The sequence below is a fragment of the Rhinolophus sinicus genome, chromosome 4 (assembly GCF_057876585.1).
Source record: "Rhinolophus sinicus isolate RSI-liver-muscle chromosome 4, RSI-T2T, whole genome shotgun sequence".
Classification (NCBI taxonomy): domain Eukaryota; kingdom Metazoa; phylum Chordata; class Mammalia; order Chiroptera; family Rhinolophidae; genus Rhinolophus; species Rhinolophus sinicus.
The window spans coordinates 41,248,796-41,269,189 of NC_142504.1; the positions used below are offsets into that span (position 1 = coordinate 41,248,796).

The following is a 20,394-nucleotide window of genomic DNA, read 5'->3' on the forward strand; positions in this document are numbered from 1 at the left end:
CCAGTAGTGACACAAGTGAATTCAAGATTGTTTATTCTGATTGAAGATGAAAAGTAGCTCTCAGCAAGTTAGTTAATGTTAACTTAGCACTCAAAGACTTGAGTACAATAGCATTTTCATAGGTCAAGTTTGGTTATATTTGGGGTGGGGGGAAGAGACAAAAATAAAAAGAAAACAGCAGAAAAACTCAAATTCTCTGGAGTTAAGGAGTAATACAGTGAAGATGAGATAATAATATAAAGTGAAAATAAAGAGGCTTAGGGTCTAAAAGAATATATTTTTAAAAGAAATCTGGTAGCCCCTACCCAGTGAGAAGGCGCAGAAACTATTTAGCCCATGTAGAGGACAGCTGTTACTGGGCTGTGTGTACATTATGTCTGGAACAGCCCAGGAGAAAACTGACAGTGGGCAACGGAGGATTATGTGATTTAAATATCCCTGAAAGAAGAGACTTTTGTACCCTTGTTGTGAAGGAAATCTATGTTATGATGATAACAATGAGGATTAATGGTAGCTCTTATGTTAGTTTGGATACTTGAAATGATGAAAGATGAAAATGATATATATTTAAAATGTGTCAACCTCCTGTTATTTTCTAAAGTATCTTTTGCTCTTTTATTCAGATGTCATATTGAGTACCCTAACTTTTTAAATAAGTCATTCTTTAATGATAAAATTGTAACTAATAAGAACCTACTGCATTCAAGTTATAGAGGAAATCAGATTGTAAATCAGGAGGTAGTTTGTTTATGTATTTGTAACTTTTTAAATTATAGTAAAGCTATGTTTCTGCCCATAATATACTATCTTGACAGGAATGTACCATAATAATGTTTTCACGGCAATTCACAAGGACATTGGCAGTTGGACATTCAGGCCATATATAGTAATATTGTTTGAGTACCTACTATATGGAAGGCATTTTATTGCATGTTCAGTGGGATATAAAGATAACTAAAACATAACGCTGATCTTAACACGATCAAAGTGTACTAGGTTAGATAATACATGCACCAGGAAATCTAATATGTGGTCAAATGATAATATTTGTGAGAGATGAACAAATACTGTGGACTTTAGAGTAGGAAGTGTCATTTTCAGTGTGTGAGGGTAAGGAATGCTTCATGAAGAAAATTGTATTTGAGCTAAGTGTATAAGGGTGGATAGTGTTTTGACAGATGAAGGATGTGAAAGGGAGTAATGATTTGGTTCAAGACTTAGAGCCAGAATAATGCAGGGAGTATTTAGGAAATCACAGATAACTCTAGGTTGGCTAACGTGGTGAGGAAGAAGAAATGGGCAATGAGATTAGAGAGATGTTGAAATCAGATTTTGGCGTTCCACGTTTATCTGGTAGTGATGAGCATTCTGCTTCATGAAACTTGCTTTGACTAATGTATTTATATCTTCAATCCTTCACTCATTTTAGAAATTTGTATAAAATACTTAGTTGTGAAGCACCAATGAGCACTGTGACAGAATCAAGTATTTATTAGTCTTCCGTCAACCAGAGAATAGAGGAAATAAAAGTTGTACATAAGAAAGAAAAAAACAAAATGTGTGTATATATGTGTGTGTGTGTGTGTTTGAAAGTAACTTTGTATAGGGTTTTATAGTTCACATAGTTCTTTCCTATTTGTTTTATCAAAATTGAAATTCCAAATAATTCTGTGGGCATATATTCTGTTTTCTCTGTTACACTAATGAGAAAACTTGTGTTCAAGTGGTAACTATGGTTAGTTTACTTGTTAGGATCACCCTGATGGTAAATACCCAAGCAGAACCCAAACCAAATCTTCTGATTCCAAATCTATGTATTCATGGCAGAAAGAAAGTGCTATGAAATCAAAGGAAGAAATCGTCACTGTCAGCTGTGGGGTATCATGACTAGCTTCATGAAAACAAGTATTTGAGCTGGGCCTGTGAAGAATGATAAGAATTTGGACCCAGATGAAAGGAGTTGGGAATTCTGGGCCAGGTAGAGGGCCTCATTTACTAAATAAAGGAAAGTATCCCCGTATGGATGAGATGAGCTTGGGCCAGTCATTTACACTTTCTGTAATGATGACATCACTTGAAAAATAATAATAACATGTTCTCCGCCAAACACATTGGGTTATTAGGAGGATTAACTGAACGTTTGTATGAGAAGGTCTTTTTAAATATATGAAGTGCTTTTAAAGTTGTAATATAATGCAACATGGATATTGTATTTTAAAAAGATTTGACTTTAGTCAAAGTTTACTTTCAATTTGTTTTCTTTATAGATACAATATCAAATTGTTGGGTTCCGAGGTTGCAATCAAAAACCATGTTATCTGTAATGTTAATTGTAACATTTAATTTTCTTTTTTTCATCCACGAGGAAAAATGCAATCAGAGTTCTCTGACCTCTAGGAAGGGATATTCCCTAATCCTGTAACAAATGGCCAGTTTTCAAACTCCTGAATTATCAGGAAGTCAAAGATGGGAAGTTTGAAGTCTGGATAGAGGCTGAGAGCTACTGTTTCGAGATAAGATAAATTTCGTTTTGGGAAAGATTACCACTTCTATACTGTTACATATATCCATCAGAAAGTGAACTTCCTTACATCTTCCAAAGAGGATCATGTTCTCTACATCAGATTGTCCTCAGATATTCAGATTGATTAAACAGTTTTCCCATGCAGGACAGGAAGCGAGGCTAAACCTTCTTTAGTAATTTAATCCATAGGAATTTATTACTTTCAAGTTTGATGTTTCTATGCAGTAAATCTCTTGTATTATTACTTTTGTAGTCTATGCATAAAATAGAATACTGGTCTCTAGTATCACTCCTTGAACGGGCTAGGAGAATTTCTGTGATATTTTTGGTTACCAACACATCAGAGTTATGACTATATTTGCTTATGAACATCCTGGCTCTTACATGGCTGCCAGGTCTGCGGAGGAAGGACTGGAGAAGTATCAGCACTCAGACAAGGGGACTTCTACTTCCTTAAATAAATTTGCCCCTGCCAGACACACACACACACACACACACACACACACACACACACACACACGCTGCTTAGACAACCCAAATATTAGTGTGAACAGGATGTTATTTAAATTACTTGTCCTCTCTGGTACCTGTCAAGATGTGTGCTTTTCCAAATAAACTTAAAAATCCACTGGCTCCAAGCCTAGCCTTTTAATATCGAGAGTTTATAGCTGTATCTCTTCTTGCCAGTCCATTAATGGAATAAATCTTAATAGCACAGGTCTCTCTTTGGGCTTGCTTTCGGACATAGAAACAGAATATTTGCTTTCTAATTGTAACGGAAACATTTTATTGTTGATTTATTTCTTTTGATGTGTAGCTTGGGGCACAGTTGATTTAGGGAGAGATTTAAAGACTTGTCCCTAAAGTCTGAAATTTCTCTTGGCTCATATGAAATTTTATAATATATGGAATGACATGTCATTTTTCAGAATGTTGATAATGAACCAAGTGTTAGTGATCAAAATGGATTTAGGTGGGGTTTTTGTTTTGTGTGTGTCATATTATTTTTGGTCATTATGGCTTATATATTAATACGTCTCTCTTCACTGAAACCAGATACTTTATTTAACAAAAACCTGACCCTATTTCAACAGCTAAAAACAAACAAATATACCTGATTTGCATATAACCTCTCTCCACTTAGTAAAAAAACCAAACAATAAATGACTGACATTCATCAGGCCGGATAAATGGTTTAACTGGCTACCTCTTTTAGGTTTGATAGGCCTGCTGCTTCCATTTCTAGTAAGAGAAACTGAGGTAGGGGGATCTGTTCAGAAGACCTGGTGAGAAAAGAGTAGAGCTGGAATGTGTGGAGAAAGAAAGCCAATAAGAAATTCCTGATGATGGTGTGGCTGAGAGGGCAGAGTGGCCTTTTAGTTGCTTGCTCTTTTAGCATAAAGGTCTTTTGTCCCCCCAAATTCTAAGCAAAGACCACAGCACAGTACCTCTTAAAAAGGAGGACTGAACTCAACAAATATATTCATCTGTCTCCAAAAGTCCCACTTTTTATAAAATTGAAAGTATAGTAGTTTCAGAAAATGGAAAAGACCATCAACAGCATAAATTAGCATGTTGAAGAATTCCTAGAAGATAGAAAGAAAATGGGAAGTAGGTAAGAGAAGAGCTGAAGAAACCACTGCACAAGTGGCTTCCTGAGGGAAACTCTGTGAAGCCCTAAGCTTGATGTTAGCAAGTGTAGAAAGCAGTGTGGCTAGTGATCAAATAATAAATTAAAGAACTACAGAAAGGAAAAACCTAGGACAAGTCGACGCTTTCCTAATCTCCGATGGGAAGACAAGGGTTAGGGAGAAGCTTTATTTTTCTTCCCCTCAGGCTAAAGCCAGAGAATTCTCCAAATGAAGGGATGAGCTGCCTGAGGTAGGAGCCTCATGAGAAAACTAGGGCCTAGAAAAGAAGTTTAGAACTAATGCTCATCTCCCACAACAAAGTGATATAAAGGAGAAGAAAACAAATAAAAACACTACTCAACCATGAGTCAAATGCACTAAATCTGTTATTCTCTCACTGAAGCTGTACTTGAACACTGGCCCTCTGCCATCCTGTTTCCTCTCATTCAAAGGAGAGGACTAACGCATAGCTCTCTACACATAAGAAAAAAAAACCTCTGTTGTTTATTTATACTAATGGAGATGTTCAGTATAAATGAATGGTTTGAAGAGACTAACTTGACATTTTAGCAATAATACTACATGAAGGACATAGATGAACTAGTGACAATCAAAACAAAAGACACCCAACCTCATGGGAAAGCTCATTCAGGAACATAAAGAACTTATAAAAATTCTTACTATTTCTGAGAAATATTTAAGAGGATATTTCGTCAATAATTACCACACTGAAATTTCAGTGGGCTGATTGAAGGTAAAAATGGGCCCAGTTATGTTTTGGAAGACTTAGAATTTTCTCAGATTATAAAGCTAAAAGACAAAAAAATTCTTCACTTGCTTACTGAGCACCTACTATGTTTCAGGCACAGTTCTAGATTCTTGACATATGGGTATGAACAAAACAGACCAAAAAACGCTTCCCAAATGGAATTTGTATTCTAGTAAGAATGACAAATAAAACATATAGTGTGACAGATGGTCAAGTGTTACGGAGAAAAATGAAGTAGTAGAAGGTTATAGCATCGACCAAGAGAGGGGTGGGATGGGGCCATGGGGTTCCCTTACTCCTTCTTGTTGGGGGAATTGGAGTCTGGTAGTTGATGGATGATTTGGAAATCTGGAATTTTTAGTGGTGACTAAAGGTCTAATTTTTGTGTATAGTCCTAACTGATGCTTGGGGCAGGGAGGGGTTGGTAAGGAAGGAAAGGGTGGGGATGTACCCAGGACTGTGTAGAATTCTGAGATTCCCGTTTTTACTCTGTCCTATAGTGATGCAGAGGCTGCGGATGGGCGTTTTATCCCCACTATAGGAAGCTCTTTCTGGACTCCTGTCCATGGAGTTGTAGACGTTTTGGGTTCCCTTGGGACTCTTGGAGCTCTGGGACTCAAAGAGACATATTAAAAATCATGGAGATTATATCTAAAAACTCTAGTAGGAATTTTAGAATCAGTACTATGGAGGCAAGCTGGAGAAGAACATTTTTCTGAGCTATAGAAAGGTACATGTCTTCAGATTGTACAGGCCCATAAGTGGCTAAATGAGATTAATGAAGTGACAGATAGATATATTCTGGTGAAATACCAGATTCCGAGGATAAGAACACTTGAAAGACTTCCACAGAGAAAAGCACTGTTGTCTACAAAGAGATGAGAAATCAGTCAGCTATAACACCATCACAGAAAACAGCTGGTAAGGACCATTTTCTTTAAATTTCTAGAGATGGTGATAAGATGAATTCTGTTTCTAGGCAAGATATCAAGAGAGTGAAAGAATGCATAATAGTCATTATCGTTCTTTCTGTCTTAACTATTTATTTAAATATCTACATATCTATCTCTACATATACTCATAAATGTATAAAAATATATATATATATATATATATATATATATATATATATATATATATATATATATACACACACACACACATATATTACAGACGCTCTAGGAGTTCCTCTATTAAAGTTGATAATAAAAATAATGGGTTAGAGTAGCTGAGTATAGCCCAGAGATGAAGAAAACTATAAAGACTTTCAATTAGTGTTTTCCAAAATGTGATTGCATAACAGTGGTGAAATGTGACATGATATTAGATGATATACACGTCAAACTCAAAAACTTATTGTGTATTAAAATTTATAATGAACACAGTAAGTCCTTACTTAACATTGTCAATAGGTTCTTGAAACTGTGGAGAAATGATGTATAATAACCTATTTTACCATAGGCTAATTGATATAGACAAAAGTTATGTTTCTGTGGCATTGCAGCAACATAATGAAAAGATGTTGAATGAAATGACCATTATTAAAGGGCCGACTGTACATCAAACATATTTCTTGGAGATTGTTTAAGACAATCCTAAAGCAGGTGATTATTATAAGTTTGTCTTTTTAAAACTACAGGTTTTATAGTAAAATGAAAGTACATAATATGTTACATTTATAAATCAAAACTTATTATTTGATGTTATAATGGCAACCACAAGAAAAACTCAAAGCAAAAGCTAACACTGATTGATTCTGGAGGGTGAGGCTTGGTAATAGAAATAGAAGTTTTTACTTTCAGTGTCATACCTTTTAGTACTATTTTTCACCTTGTGAATCCATGTTATAATGAACACTTTAGTAATTAAAAAAAATTCTCATTAATCAAATGATTGGTTAAATAATTATAAAATGTGAAAGGATGGATAAAGGATTTACATTCTTGTTTTTTATATCTTCACCCTTGGCAGTCTACTTTCTGAAATATCAAGAATTTTCAGTTCTAAGTAACAGTGATGATGGGAAATGCCTTCTGCCTGTGATGCAAATTTGGTCAGTTTTTGAATACATTCTTTGTTTGGCACCATTTTTAAATGAATCCAAAAAAGGGAAATAAAGTCCCTTGATTCTAAACATAAGGTTTTTAGAAGATAAAAGATTTTTTTGCTGTTGTCTGATAATCCATATGTTATTTAAAACTAGAATACCCTGACTATAACAAAAGTAATTTATCTCTATTTAAAATAGGTTTTTAATGAATTTCCAGGAATAGAAATACTCGATTAATCTTTTATAAATATGTATTACTTAATATGTTTACACTCTCATTTTCAATGAGATCCAGTTTGAAACATTTTCCATCCTGACTTGGATGTTCCCTATACAAAATAACTATATATTCCTCATGCTCTAACCATAAGTTTAATCATTAGATCAAAGCCTTTTTCTCATTTTCAACTTCTAAGTAACTAGATGTTTCATGTGTCTTTCTGCATATTCAGCTTTTATGATACCTACTAAGCCTGTTGTTACGCATTATTGAAACCTGTGTGATGATCTGTATAGCTTAGTAAGAACAGATGTTCTGCTGTGAAAGCAGATACTCACACTTAACAACATCATTTATTGAATCAGTCAACTTAATACAGTGATGGGTTAACTTGCTCATTGTTTACATCCCTTGAGAAAGCACACACATATCTAACACTCTCCTCTATTCTGTATCTTAATGAGCTTAGATAAAACATGGGCTCTTACAAATATTTCAGAGGTATTACATTAAATACAAAGATGCAAATAATCTGTTAGAAGTGTATAATTATTTTCCTTAAAGTAATGGCCATATCAAATGCTTTGGTAAGGCATAGAAAGACCAGGGTTGTAGTCCTAGCTCTGCCCTTCACACATGTACCTCTTGCTGATTGATATTCCTAGGACTTTACTTAAAAGTAATTCTAAGTACCTTTGAAAAGGAAGCAACAACTTCAGTACAATGATGTTTCTTGCCTTTTTCTTATTTCGGTAAGAAAGGGGATTGGTCTTTAGTCACAGGAAGAAAAGATCATAGTTTGAACACTGCATTTCAGACTGTGCACTAGGCACTTTACATGCATTTTGTCATTTAATGCTCTTTTAATAAGGTCGTGTCCACATTATAAACATGACTAAAGAGCCTAAGAAAATTAGAATTCACATTAAAAAGCAATTTGAAATCTGCAGGTTTTTTTAGTACATTAATCATCAGATGGCCCTTTGGAAAGAATATGGGATTTTAGAGTTGGACAATGTGAATATGAATTCCTAGCTCAGCTACTTAATTAATTTGTGATTTGGTCAGGTCACGTTTTTTTCCTGAGTTTTTAGTTTCCTTTATTTATGATCTGAGACATTCATAAAGTAAAAATCACATTTGGCCATATAAGTGGAAGTGCTTTGAAACTGACACTAATAAATATTTATTATTGTTATTATTATAAATCTTTATAAAAATTCTAATAGGCAAGTAGGGATAGTGCCATCACTGTTTCTTGCATCTGTAGAAGAGAAAACTGAGGTTAAGAATTTAAGTGATATGCAAGATCACAGAATTACTTTGCAATGGATCCAATTGAAGATTGGATCTGTTGACCCCACTATTAGCATCTTTTTAATAGGAGACCACATTGTCTTTAAATGGATCATTTCCTAAATTTCTAGGTTACAGAGAGAGAAAGAAAGAGAGAGAGAGAGAGAGAGAGAGAGAGAGAGAGAGAGAGAGAGAGAGAGAGAGAGAGAGAGAAAATAAATTTCACATATTTTTAAAGTTAAAAAGAAATTAACCTTCTTGGCAGGAGTTTATTTTTGATGAAATGTAAAAAGAATCCAGATCTAAGACGACAGATTTTATATCTTTCTATTCATTTTTGCTCAAACCAGGGTTTTACCTTTCTGAGCTCTTTTTTGTTCTTTAGGAAAGCTGTGCACTCCTACTCTGAGCCAGCCACTCTGTCAGACTAAAAACAAAAAACAAAAAAAACAGGTGACAGAGTTGGTTAGTATGACTGTTCACTGTCAAGAATAGAACTCAGGATCTAGAAGGAAAGTTAGTAATTTAGTAAATGAAGATGGAATCTTGTTTGTACAATAGAATATAATAAAGTTCATATAGATGACATCTGATCTCACCTGAAACAATAACCCTTCTTTTCTATTCTTTTTTTCTTCTCATAAAAAATATATTTTAACAAACTACAACATAATTGATAGAAATATGACATTTCTGTCATTTGTTCAGTAAAATCAGAATTTTTCAGTAGAATTCATAAAACAAGTCTGAGGTGCAGATTTCTACTTATGTAAAACAGTTAAAAGAAGTGCAGAACGTGCTTCATTATGTGAACGTGTGATTAGAAATTCTATAACAGCATTTGTGAGGAAAATTTTAATGTGCAAATCTTTGTGATTTTTAACTTGACAGAGGAAGGATTAAAAATATAGTCAAAAGGATATAATCAACAAGGTTGTAAAGATTTTGTCTTATTAGGGAGTCTACTTCAGGGATGGTGTAGATGCCTGATCACTGCACTGTACACCTGAAGCTGAAGCTGAACAATAATGAATGTCAACTACAAGTTTATATATATACATATATAGAGACATTTCCACGGTCTCTATTCCTAATGCTGTACTCTGCTTCTTGTGACTACACACACACACATATATATACATATATATAGTATCTATTTCCTTTTGACTATATATATAAAAGGAAATAAATGATAATGCAAAATATGGATCAGATCCCTGAAAAAAAATCTGAAAATAATGTAAAGCTGATTTAAGTGTAATTTTAAAATCAGATTTTCCTTAAATACATTCTTGAAAATGTACATACATACAACTATATAAAATCTGAATAAACTGCAAGTTATAAGGGGGCATCCATTTATAGAAAGCTAAAAGAGGCTATTTCAGGAAATAGCGTCTTATGAAACTTTGTCTTTTTTACACAAGCTTTAATATGTTTTTAACATTTCATATATTTTTTAAAAATTGTTTCTTTCCAAGTCATCATACAAGTGATTGTTTAATTCCAGTGAGCATCTAATTGAATTAAAGATATGTAGCTTTCAGCATGAGTTCATAAAGTTTATGAGACCTTAGATTATTTTCATTAAATATTTTCAGTTTTTTAAATGAAATAATAGGACAATTCAACAAGCTCTTCAAATAATTGCACAAACCCTACCTAATTGGAAATATTGCTTCACAGGCTACAAAATGTATGATAGCTTAAAGTTTGTGTTAATCAATTGAGGTATAAAAGTTTGAATTTGCCGTATGAGAGGCTGTTCAGAAGTATTAATATATAATGTATGGAAGTTCAGTTTACTGATTTGGGATCCTCCTCTCTTTGTGTAACTAATAGAGTATGAATGTATTTTTATGTTCATGGATTGTAATTATTTTAAAATTGTGCTTTGGTAAAAGTGTTGGTTTTCTTGTTTTGGACTCCACTGACAAACATATTAAAATACGCTTTTATAATTTGATCCTTCATTGTGAGGATTTACAAATGTTATTGCTGGCAGTTAGTGAACATTATTATGCTTTAAGAAGGAAAAAAGGCGTGTTTAGTTTACGTTTCTCAAGGTTTGTTAATGATCGCTGAGTTAAGCATCAGTAATTGTAATCCACACAGTTTGAGAGAGGAAATAGCCATCTGAGTTGTGGATGAATTATTTTAAATAAAACTGTTCACCCAAGTTGCGGGGCATGTCATCCCAGCTCTGAGGAATGAGAGTGTCTAGTTTTTAACCAAAGTAAATTCTGTGTTAATATGCATAGCTAAAGATGTCAACTACAGTGAGCCATCTGCAGCCAAACTGCTGTTAGCTAATAACTGCCTCTTAGAGGAGGACATGTAGTTGGGCAATCGTTGAATAGCAAAAAGCATAATCTGTTAGCAAAATTTAGTTTGGTTTCCTCTTTATAATATTATATACTATTATCCAATATACATCATATGATTATATTTTCTATGATATTCAAAGTAATATAAGTATGATAAATATTTGAAGATAATTTTATGAGAAATAGGAAAAAATTAGAATAATTTATCATTAAATAATATCTAAAATTTATTTAGCATCTAACACAGATAAAAATAATCATGTCACTCCTTTTAAGAGTCTGTGAGGAGAGGAAATAATTGGGAGAAAATTTAAAACACTATTTGAGTCTAAACGCTGTGGTTCAAACTCTTGTAGTAATAGTTGAGAAGGCACAGATCTTAATTGATGATGGAATATTAAGTGGCAAAGGAGGAAATTCAATGCGGACCATAAAGGATAGGGAGAATTTAGATATATGGAAGAGTACAAATTGCACTGTGAATCATGACCCATGTAAGAGAGAATGTGACTGTTGCTTTTAAATGGTACACTTAGATGTCATGGTTTAAGGAAAGCTTAGTTGTGATGCAGCAAGAAGCAAGTACTCAACAGGTTTTATTGTAAAGGACAGGACGAAAGCCTGATTGAAGAAAATGTATGCAACAGCTAATGTGAATGGTATGAACACAAGCAAATATCAATTCCATTGTGTTTGTCTTTTTGATGTTCTATTATTCTAATTACTATGCTTTGTTGTTGAGCAGAGGTTCCATTATAAATCTTATGTAAATTTTGTGTTTAAAATTTCCAGTTTGGAGCACATTGAAGGGTGGATGTTAATTATTATGCCTCTAGACTTTAAAAAATGTTTTTTTTTATTTTTGAGAGGCTTTTTATCTATTTTGAAGGTAAGTAGCTTAATAATAGTTCTGAGGAGGAATATGCTTTAATTATGGTACCCCTAGTGTTTGCTGACTCACCTCATTGCTTAATGTATCAAGTTAATTATCTTTAATTATTATTGAAGACACACTCTTAAAAATCAGAATATGCTTTTAAAAAATCAATAGTTTTGATAATTTTTGGAAAATAATTGTTAATTGAACCTCTATGTGAAGTTCACTATGAAACTTTTAAGTGGTATGTTTTGAAACATCTAAATAAGACATTTATGATTTTCCAGCAAATGCCTTAGCCAGTGAAGCTGTATTACCATGTTTCACAGCTCTGATACGTAACAAAAGGGAACCTGGAGAGTTGGATTAAACATGGAGGTGTGTTATAGTTATTATCTGCAGGTCTGCATAAATACATAGTGACCTCTGAGTGAGCAGCAATCCTGGCTCTTACCCCCGTTTATGTAGCATTTTAAGTCAGAAGACTGAATGAATACTTTATGCCTTTCTTTTGTTTCCTTCTGTAGAGCTAATTGAATTAGAATTAGAGTAGCTCATTAAACAATTGTGTCTCCAGATTTTAATTCCATTTATGCACTTTCTATAAGTAAGACTATAGGTGGAGAAAGCAAAAAAAAAAAAAATAGACTGCTTTTCCTTATTTGTTATATAAAATCTAAAATTTAAGAATAGTTCAGACATGACATACTTAGCTAATATAGTTACATTTTATCATTTTAATGCTTGTATATTGAAGGTAAGAGTTTCTTCGGGACGTACTGATGCAGTTGTAGGCTTCCCTGGTGTTGTTTCTTGCATTTCTCCCATCATTTTTCAAATAGATGTGGATGGTCAGAGTGTAATCTATTAGATCTAATCCAAGAGTAATGTTAGAGAGTGGGTGCTAGTTGTGACCAGGGGACTTGGGAAGTTGTTTATGAAATATTGGTGGAAGACTTCTTCTTTGAATTAGACTTAGTCTCAGATATTGTTTGACTTCTGTGGCTTGGGGAAGAAGTGATAAAGACTTAAGTCTTCTAAGATCCTCATTTATGGCTGCAATGGAATGAAGACCCAATCAGGCAGAACTAGGGGAGCCAACTGTATTGTAGACATGGTTATCAAATGGAACTGACAGCAAGTGTCTAAGGCAATGTTGGTACTAGTAAATTCAGGTTCTCTGCTCTGAGTTAAATATTTAATTTTGGGAGAGAAACAAGGCAGTGATTGTCTGCAGGCAGGGAAAATATGGTGAGTAGGTGTGCTAATTAACAGGGGACTTTCAGTATGAATCAGAAGGGGACAGATTGTCCATGGCCAGCGGTATAGAGTAGGGTTCTGGGAGAATGCCATATAACCAGAAAATGAAGGCAGAATCCTGTCATTCAGGTTGGGTAACCAGTGGATATTAGCAGAGTAAACATAGAAATGTTGTAGTTGAAGAGCATATATATATATATATATATATATATATATATATATATATATATATATATATATATATATATATTCAATTAATATATTTAAGTTAAACCAGCCCAGAAAAATATTTGTGAACATCCATAATGCTTTGAAGGTCAGTTAGACCCTGGGTGTCAATAGGAAGACCTCTACGAGGAGGTTCTTACTGTTTGTTGCTTACAGACTTTTGGGGATATAGATCTGGAAATAGCAGAATTGTATGAGCGCTTGCCTAAGAACACTAACAAAATTATGTGTTTTGAATTTCTTGCAAAATTTTTTAACATTATTTCACCGTTACTAGAGAGGCATTGAAGTTTGAGGGGAAGTAGTTAGAGACAACCCCTTCTGTGGTTGTTAGTTTTAAAGTTTGTATTTGGTGGAGTTATAAAGTATTTGAGAAAAGGGCCAAATGAGGGATAGTGGTTTTGAAGATGTGAAAGAATGAATGGGAAATGACCTTTCACGAGCAGTGTTGACGCATTTGAGGAATAATTGAGAATGCAGTGAAAATATGACAGGAATTCACTCAGATAACTGAGAGGACAAAGGTGTTATTACTACCCATTATTCTCCCTAAGTGCAATGTGAAAGAAAAATACGTGGTCCATAATGTTTATGCTGGGGCGGGTTGTGGCCTTTTTCATTTTCTCAAAGTGTGGGAAATTTTTTTTTTTTTAATTGAATCGGAATTTGAAATGCTGCTGTTTCAGTACTAGATTTTTAAATGCTGAGATAAAAATCATTTCTATCTTCCACAGATTTGGCCAGTAGAATTAAGTAAAAAGGAGGCTCTTTCTAAAGAATCGTAAGAGGATGAAAAGCTTTTTCATAACTTTAGACAATTATTTTAACCTGTATTCTAGCAGTGAGGAGGAACATTGAGGGATCAAATGTCTTTCATGTGTTATGTATCAAAATGAAGGAAATGTGGTGATTAAAAGGACAAAAGATGAAATATAGAGTCTATTTTAAAAAAAGGCTGTATTAAGAGAAAAGCAGAATTCTCTCCCTATGGAGAGGCAGCCATTGGTGTTTTCTACCTGTCTTTTCATAACTCTCCTTGTCTGCTTGTGTGTAGACATAGTCATATACATTTACAAACTACAAGGAAACATTGATTTGATTTTGGAATACATACAATACAGAATGTGTTTCCCAGTGTTGATGCAAATCATACATTAGATATGCCATAATAGTTTTCTAATTTTGTAGTGGTCCAAAGATGGAGTGAGAGCCTACTGGCTAGCTATGTGCGAAGCTCCAATGTTTACACTGCAAATAGACTTAAAATATCATTGCTGAAACCAAATAATTGTTGGGGGGAAGGGGAAAGGAAACTAGCAGGAAGAAAGGAAAGAAGAAATCATGAAAATATCATCATCAGATACTAATTATACATCTGTAATAACCTTGGAATTATACTCTGCATTGACTAGTTTCTTATCTTCTGTAACAGGGGTGTCCAAACTTTTTTCAACCTTTTTTTACCAAGGGCCATATGCGGTAAAATACACATACAGCCGGGCCACTCACTCGAGGTGAAGTATTGCCTCACCTGGTTTATTTAAGTCAACTAAATATATTTTTGGAATTTGCTGTGGGCCAATTAAAAATAGATTGCGGGCCGCAGTTGGCCCACGGGCCGCAGTTTGGACCCCCCTGTTCTATAATGTAGTCTCCATGAGGACAGACATATTTGTCTTTTATTCAGTGATATGTGCTGAGTAGAAATTGCTCAATAGATATTTGAATAAAGAAATGAATAGGTGAATAAATTTTGTATCTCCTTTGGCTATGACACTTGTCAGAAAGAATAAGCAATTTAACTAAAATGAAACTCAGTGACCCCAGGAGTTTGTAATTTAAAGTGGTTAATGTGGGTGCAGATCTCATATAATATTTTATAGGAAAAAAAGTCAATGATAGAGTAGAGGTAAAGAATTATGCTTTTAATTATATTTTCTTCTTTTGTCTTGTCTGGCTGCATGGTTATAAGGTGATGTGGTATCATTTAAAGCTATAGAAAAAAGCAAGTGAGAAAAATAAATATATATAAAACAGCAGAATTGACTTTGACGATAGGGGAGATAGTTGAGTGGGTAGATGCATATTTATAGAGGAATTTCCTTCCATCAAGAAGGGGATAAAACTGAGTGAAAGTTTCCTTGCAGTCTAGCTCACCTTTAGTCATGCATGGTACTTGTATAAGTAACAATTGCTTGATTATGTTTTGGGATTCATAAATTGAAAAGAAAAATACAGATATATATCTATATAGATATATATCTATATATCTATATATGGGCAGAGAAGAGAGAGAGAGAGAGAGAGAGAGAGAGAGAGAGAGAGAGAGAGAGAGAGAGTTTATTTTATGAAATGCTTCAAATGAGCAGAAAAGCAAAGATAAAAATATAACAAATATATAAGTACTCAACATCCGTGTTGAAAGCAAAAGTAATAAACATCCAAGTACCTCCCGTCCATATTTAACAAATATGTTAATTTTACTTTTTGATTCAGATTTTTAAACAGAAATATAACATATCAGAGTTGAAAATCTCTTGTAACTTTCTCCAAACAAACATTTGCTTTTCATGAGATTGCAATGAGCTTTGTTATTACTGGTGCATGAGCTTAAATAATTTTAATGTGCTTTTTTAAAAATTTCAAAGCCATTTTAATGATTAAGAAAAATATTCAGTATAATTTTTTTCATTAAAAATGTTTAACATTGTAAATTGTCAAATGACAAAGAAATTTTTGCAAGTCTAAGAATTATTATTTCAATTTCTTCTCAAAAGGAAATCATTTGGCAATAAAGGGTATGTTGTTTGCCAGTCTAACACTTCACAGTTTTGTACTGTGGAAATTTCTGGTAGCTATGTTCTGTATATTTACTTTCTCATGTAGAATTCTGTACAAAGAACTTCAGTGCTAAACTGGTAACATTGGTTACTTTAGGTGAAGAAGATGGATAATGTAGGATTTGTCATTCTAAATTACTTTGGTAATATTTAAAATTTTGTGTAGTGAGCATACGTTATTTTGGAATTTAAAAAGGTAACAATCATAAATACTTTTAAATTGTCTTCTAATGTATAGTATTTCTTTTAACATCTCCTTTTCACAATCGATGTGATAGGAAAAGAACAGATGCACTTGTAGCAATACATGTATATATGATGTATATCTCACATCCATACATATCTCACTAGTCAAATAAGTATATTGCTTATTTATATTGCTCTTTTTAATATATTCATAAAAATTTTAAGGAAATAATGCGTTCTCTGCTAGATTGTGCGATTTGTGATAATTTGAAGGGATGCCATTATTTTTTCTATATTTTCTTAACAGAGAATGTTCTCTTTTCAACCCAGCATGGTTAACAATTTTTGTTTTCACACATTTGATTATGTCGCCTTAGAGGGAGAAGTAATGCTCTGCTAATTTAAGAAATTAGCAATATGTTAATAATTTGACAAGCCTACTCTGGCTTGTATAACTGAAAACTGTTTATGAGCCATCAGTAGAGAAAATGCCTAACATAACTGACTTATGGAATCTAATATATTTTATAACTCATGTTTTTATTTATGAAATAAATACCTGGTTTTCTGTTTCTGGGAGTAACCAAACCTGGAGTAAATCAAAGGCAAAAAATAACAAAATTAACTTTAGAAAAAATACACAACTCTATGTGGATTTTTACCTTTTATTTTCCTTAAAGTGTAGAGTGCTTAAGTCTCTGAGGTTCATTAATTATATTTTAATGTAATTAACATTTTAATATTTTAACAAATTAAAATGATCTATATTTTCTTTTGCATGATGAGAGACATGATTTCAAAAGGTACCATGCATTTCAAAACTGTTTCTGTGTTTTTATATTGTGATTACATCAGTGACCACTGTTTTGTATTATTTCTAGATAAAAGAGTGGCTCTGTTTAAACTGTCAGATGCAGAGAGCTCTAGGAGGTGATCTGGCCCCAATTCCATCATCACCCCAGCCGAAACCGAAGACTGCCCCAGTTATTCCTACATCAGCAGTGAGCAAACCATCCCCAGAGTCAATGCAGATTTCTCCAAAGAAGGATACTGCACCCAAACAGGATATCTCAAAGGCTCCTGAGTCTAAAAAGCCCCCACCACTCGTGAAACAACCAACCATTCATGGTTCGCCCCCGGTCACGGCCAAGCAACCTCCTGTGGCAGAGTCCTCATCCAAGCCAGCCCCTCCCAAAGAACCTTCTGTCCCATCTGAGCAGGCCAAGGTCCCCATGGCTGATGACAAACCAAAGCAGCCCAAGACAGTAAAGCCAGCAACAGACATTGTGTTTTCATCACCAATTGCAACAAAACCTGATAATTCAAGCTCCAAAGTACAGTCACAGGATCAAGAGAAAACAACTGCTCCTCTAAAAACAGACTCTGCCAAACCCTCACAAAGTTTTCCACCAATAGGAGAAAAGGTCACCCCATTCGATTCTAAAGTCATACCTCGACCTGCATCAGATTCGAAAATTATTTCACATCCTGGGCCTAGGATGGAGAGCAAAGGTCAAAAACAAGTTGATCCTGTTCAAAAGAGGGAAGAACCCAAGAAAGCACTCACCAAAATGAGTCCTAAACCAGATGCCAAACCAATGCCAAAAGGGTCACCAACACCTCCGGGTCTGCGACCTACCACTGGCCAAACTGCACCCCCATCTCAACAGCCACCAAAGCCTCAGGAGCAGTCGAGACGTTTCAGTCTGAATCTGGGAAGTATTACTGATGCCCCTAAATCACAACCTACCACTCCTCAAGAATCTGTGACTGGGAAACTCTTTGGGTTTGGAGCATCGATCTTCAGCCAGGCATCAAATCTAATCTCCACAGCAGGCCAGCCTGGATCTCATTCACAGATTGGGCCAGGGGCCCCAACCAAACAAGTCCCTCCTCCTTCACAGCCACCTTCGTCTCAGGGGCCACCCAAGTCTATGGGTCAGGTACTGCCAGCACCTGCAAAGGTGATCCCTGTGAAAAAGGAAACAAAAGCTCCAGTAGCTGAGAAATTAGAGCCCAAAGCTGAACAAGTTCCAACAACAAAAAGAACAGAAACAGAAAAGAAGCCCCTGCCTGTTAAGGAGAGCAAACTGCCAATAGCTGAGCCTCAAAAAGCTGCCCTTCCTGACAAGCTGGAGAAAACCCCCGAACCACAGTCAGCCTGTCCTCTCTGCAAAACTGAACTCAACATAGGTTCTAAGGATCCTCCTAACTTCAACACTTGCACTGAATGCAAGAATCAAGTATGTAATCTCTGTGGATTTAACCCTACACCACACTTGACTGAGGTAAGCAATGTTTATATTACACATGGATGTGAGTTGATCGTATATATTCTGAAATATTTTGGTAGCCAAATTTCTGAGCAACAAATACATTTTAGTAAAGAAAGCAAACCGATGTTGATATCTTAGAAGAAATTTCCATTACTTATTATAGGCTTTCTTATTAAAAGTTCATAGAATTTATATTTTGGGGGGTTAATGCATCAGAAGTGAGACTATGAAAGAAGCTGACAACTTAAAATAACAATTATCTCAATCCTTTATGAATTAACCACATATAGCTTTGGAGGACTATCTGTTTTTCACTTATAAACATCAACTAAGAGTTGTCATTTACTGTTTTACTGTTTCCCATATCTCTAATCCTTCTAGTCTCTTTAATACATAAAAAAGTTTGATTGGTTGCAGATTTATAAACAACATTTACAAAAATTAAGAACTTTGTGATGGGAATAATATTGTCAACTAGAAAATATTGGTTCAAGTATATTATGTCTACTCTTTTTATAGTTCTGTATAGTTATTATGTGGCATAAATATAATAGAACACTTTATTAAGAATTGTGGAAGGAAAAAAATATATATGAATTTTACTAACTAATGTCAAGGATATTTTTTTGTTTTTACCAAATGACAAGAATACTTTTTCCAGAAACTAATGACCAAAAAGCAGATAGCAAATTTCTACCTAGTATAGTTATAAAATAATGAATCTATGAGACTTAGTAATGTGTTAGGGCTATTAGAATTTTGGGTGTTGGGAGACCGATGGGTTAAATGATTGCCCCTATCTTAGATAAGTAACAACAGTGTTTTAATAAACATTTTGGGATTGAATTTTAAATAATTGTTCATTGTTTTTATACAAATCAAAATTTCTTAAGAACTCTTTTATTTCATGTTCCTTGATTTTGTAGTTCATTGGAATGGAACAATTGAAGAGATTTTTTAGCAACTATACAACTATACAAAAGAAGCTTTAGCGATTCTTGGTGTTGTTTTCGAGTTAATTTTTGTTTTATAAAGAATAAGCTGTGTGTGTGTGTGTGTGTGTGTGTGTGTGCGTGTGTGTATTTATTTTTGAAACGTATTAGGTTGCTTTGATATAATTAACGCCATATGAAAGTATTATCCCTACAGAATTCAGCAGATTTTTATTCTCTTTAACTGTGATGAATAATGTTAACTAAGATCCATTGTAAAAGTAGATAAAATTTGGTTTCTTTCAGTATGTCACGAGTGGTAACAACTATAATTATTAATTACAATAATATTTTTATAAGAGTTGTTTTTGGTTGTGTATTCATGAAGAGGGCAGTTTTGGTTTTCCCACTCAACAGGTCCTCAAAAAAGTGTCATCTTGTTCAAAGTTCTTTTTGTTGTAACGTTGATGAGAAAAAAATAAGATTGATTCCTGGCCAGGGCCACTGTCTATGTGGAGTTTACGTAGGTTCTCCCCATGTCTGTGTGGGTTTTCTTGGGCGACTCCGGTTTCCTTCCACATCCCAAAGATGTGTACATGAAGTGAACTGGTTTGTCTGAATTACCCCAGCCTGAGTGAGTGTGGGTAGGTGTGGGTGTCCCCTGCCATGGAAGGGCGTCCTCTCCAGGGTGGGTTTCCACTTGGTGCTCTGAGCTGTCGGGAGAGGCTCCGGCTACCCATGACCCTGAAGTGGAATAAGAGGGTTGGAAAATAATCATTTTACTCATTTTTATTACTCTTTTGTTAATGTATGTGTAGCTCACATTTATTTCAGTGTTTAATATTAGAAGTATTTTGGGCCTTCATTTAGAAGTTCGATGATATTTTTGTGACCAGAAATATGCCACAGGAACGTAACTCTTGTTTATATTAATTAGCCTATGCTAAAATCAGTTTTGTTGTATTTCGTTTTGCTTGA

At 34.3% G+C, this 20,394-nt stretch overlaps 1 protein-coding gene across 8 annotated transcripts in view; it reads left to right on the forward strand.

The window, feature by feature from the left end:
• PCLO (piccolo presynaptic cytomatrix protein) overlaps positions 1 to 20,394 on the forward strand; it is a 378,475-nt gene that overhangs the window by 9,005 nt on the left and 349,076 nt on the right. For all 8 annotated transcript variants that reach the window (XM_088797783.1, XM_088797785.1, XM_088797786.1 and 5 more), the window contains exon 3: positions 17,090 to 18,496. In XM_088797783.1, the coding sequence (XP_088653909.1) occupies positions 17,090 to 18,496 (1,407 nt within the window). The remainder of the gene's footprint in view (positions 1 to 17,089; positions 18,497 to 20,394) is intronic.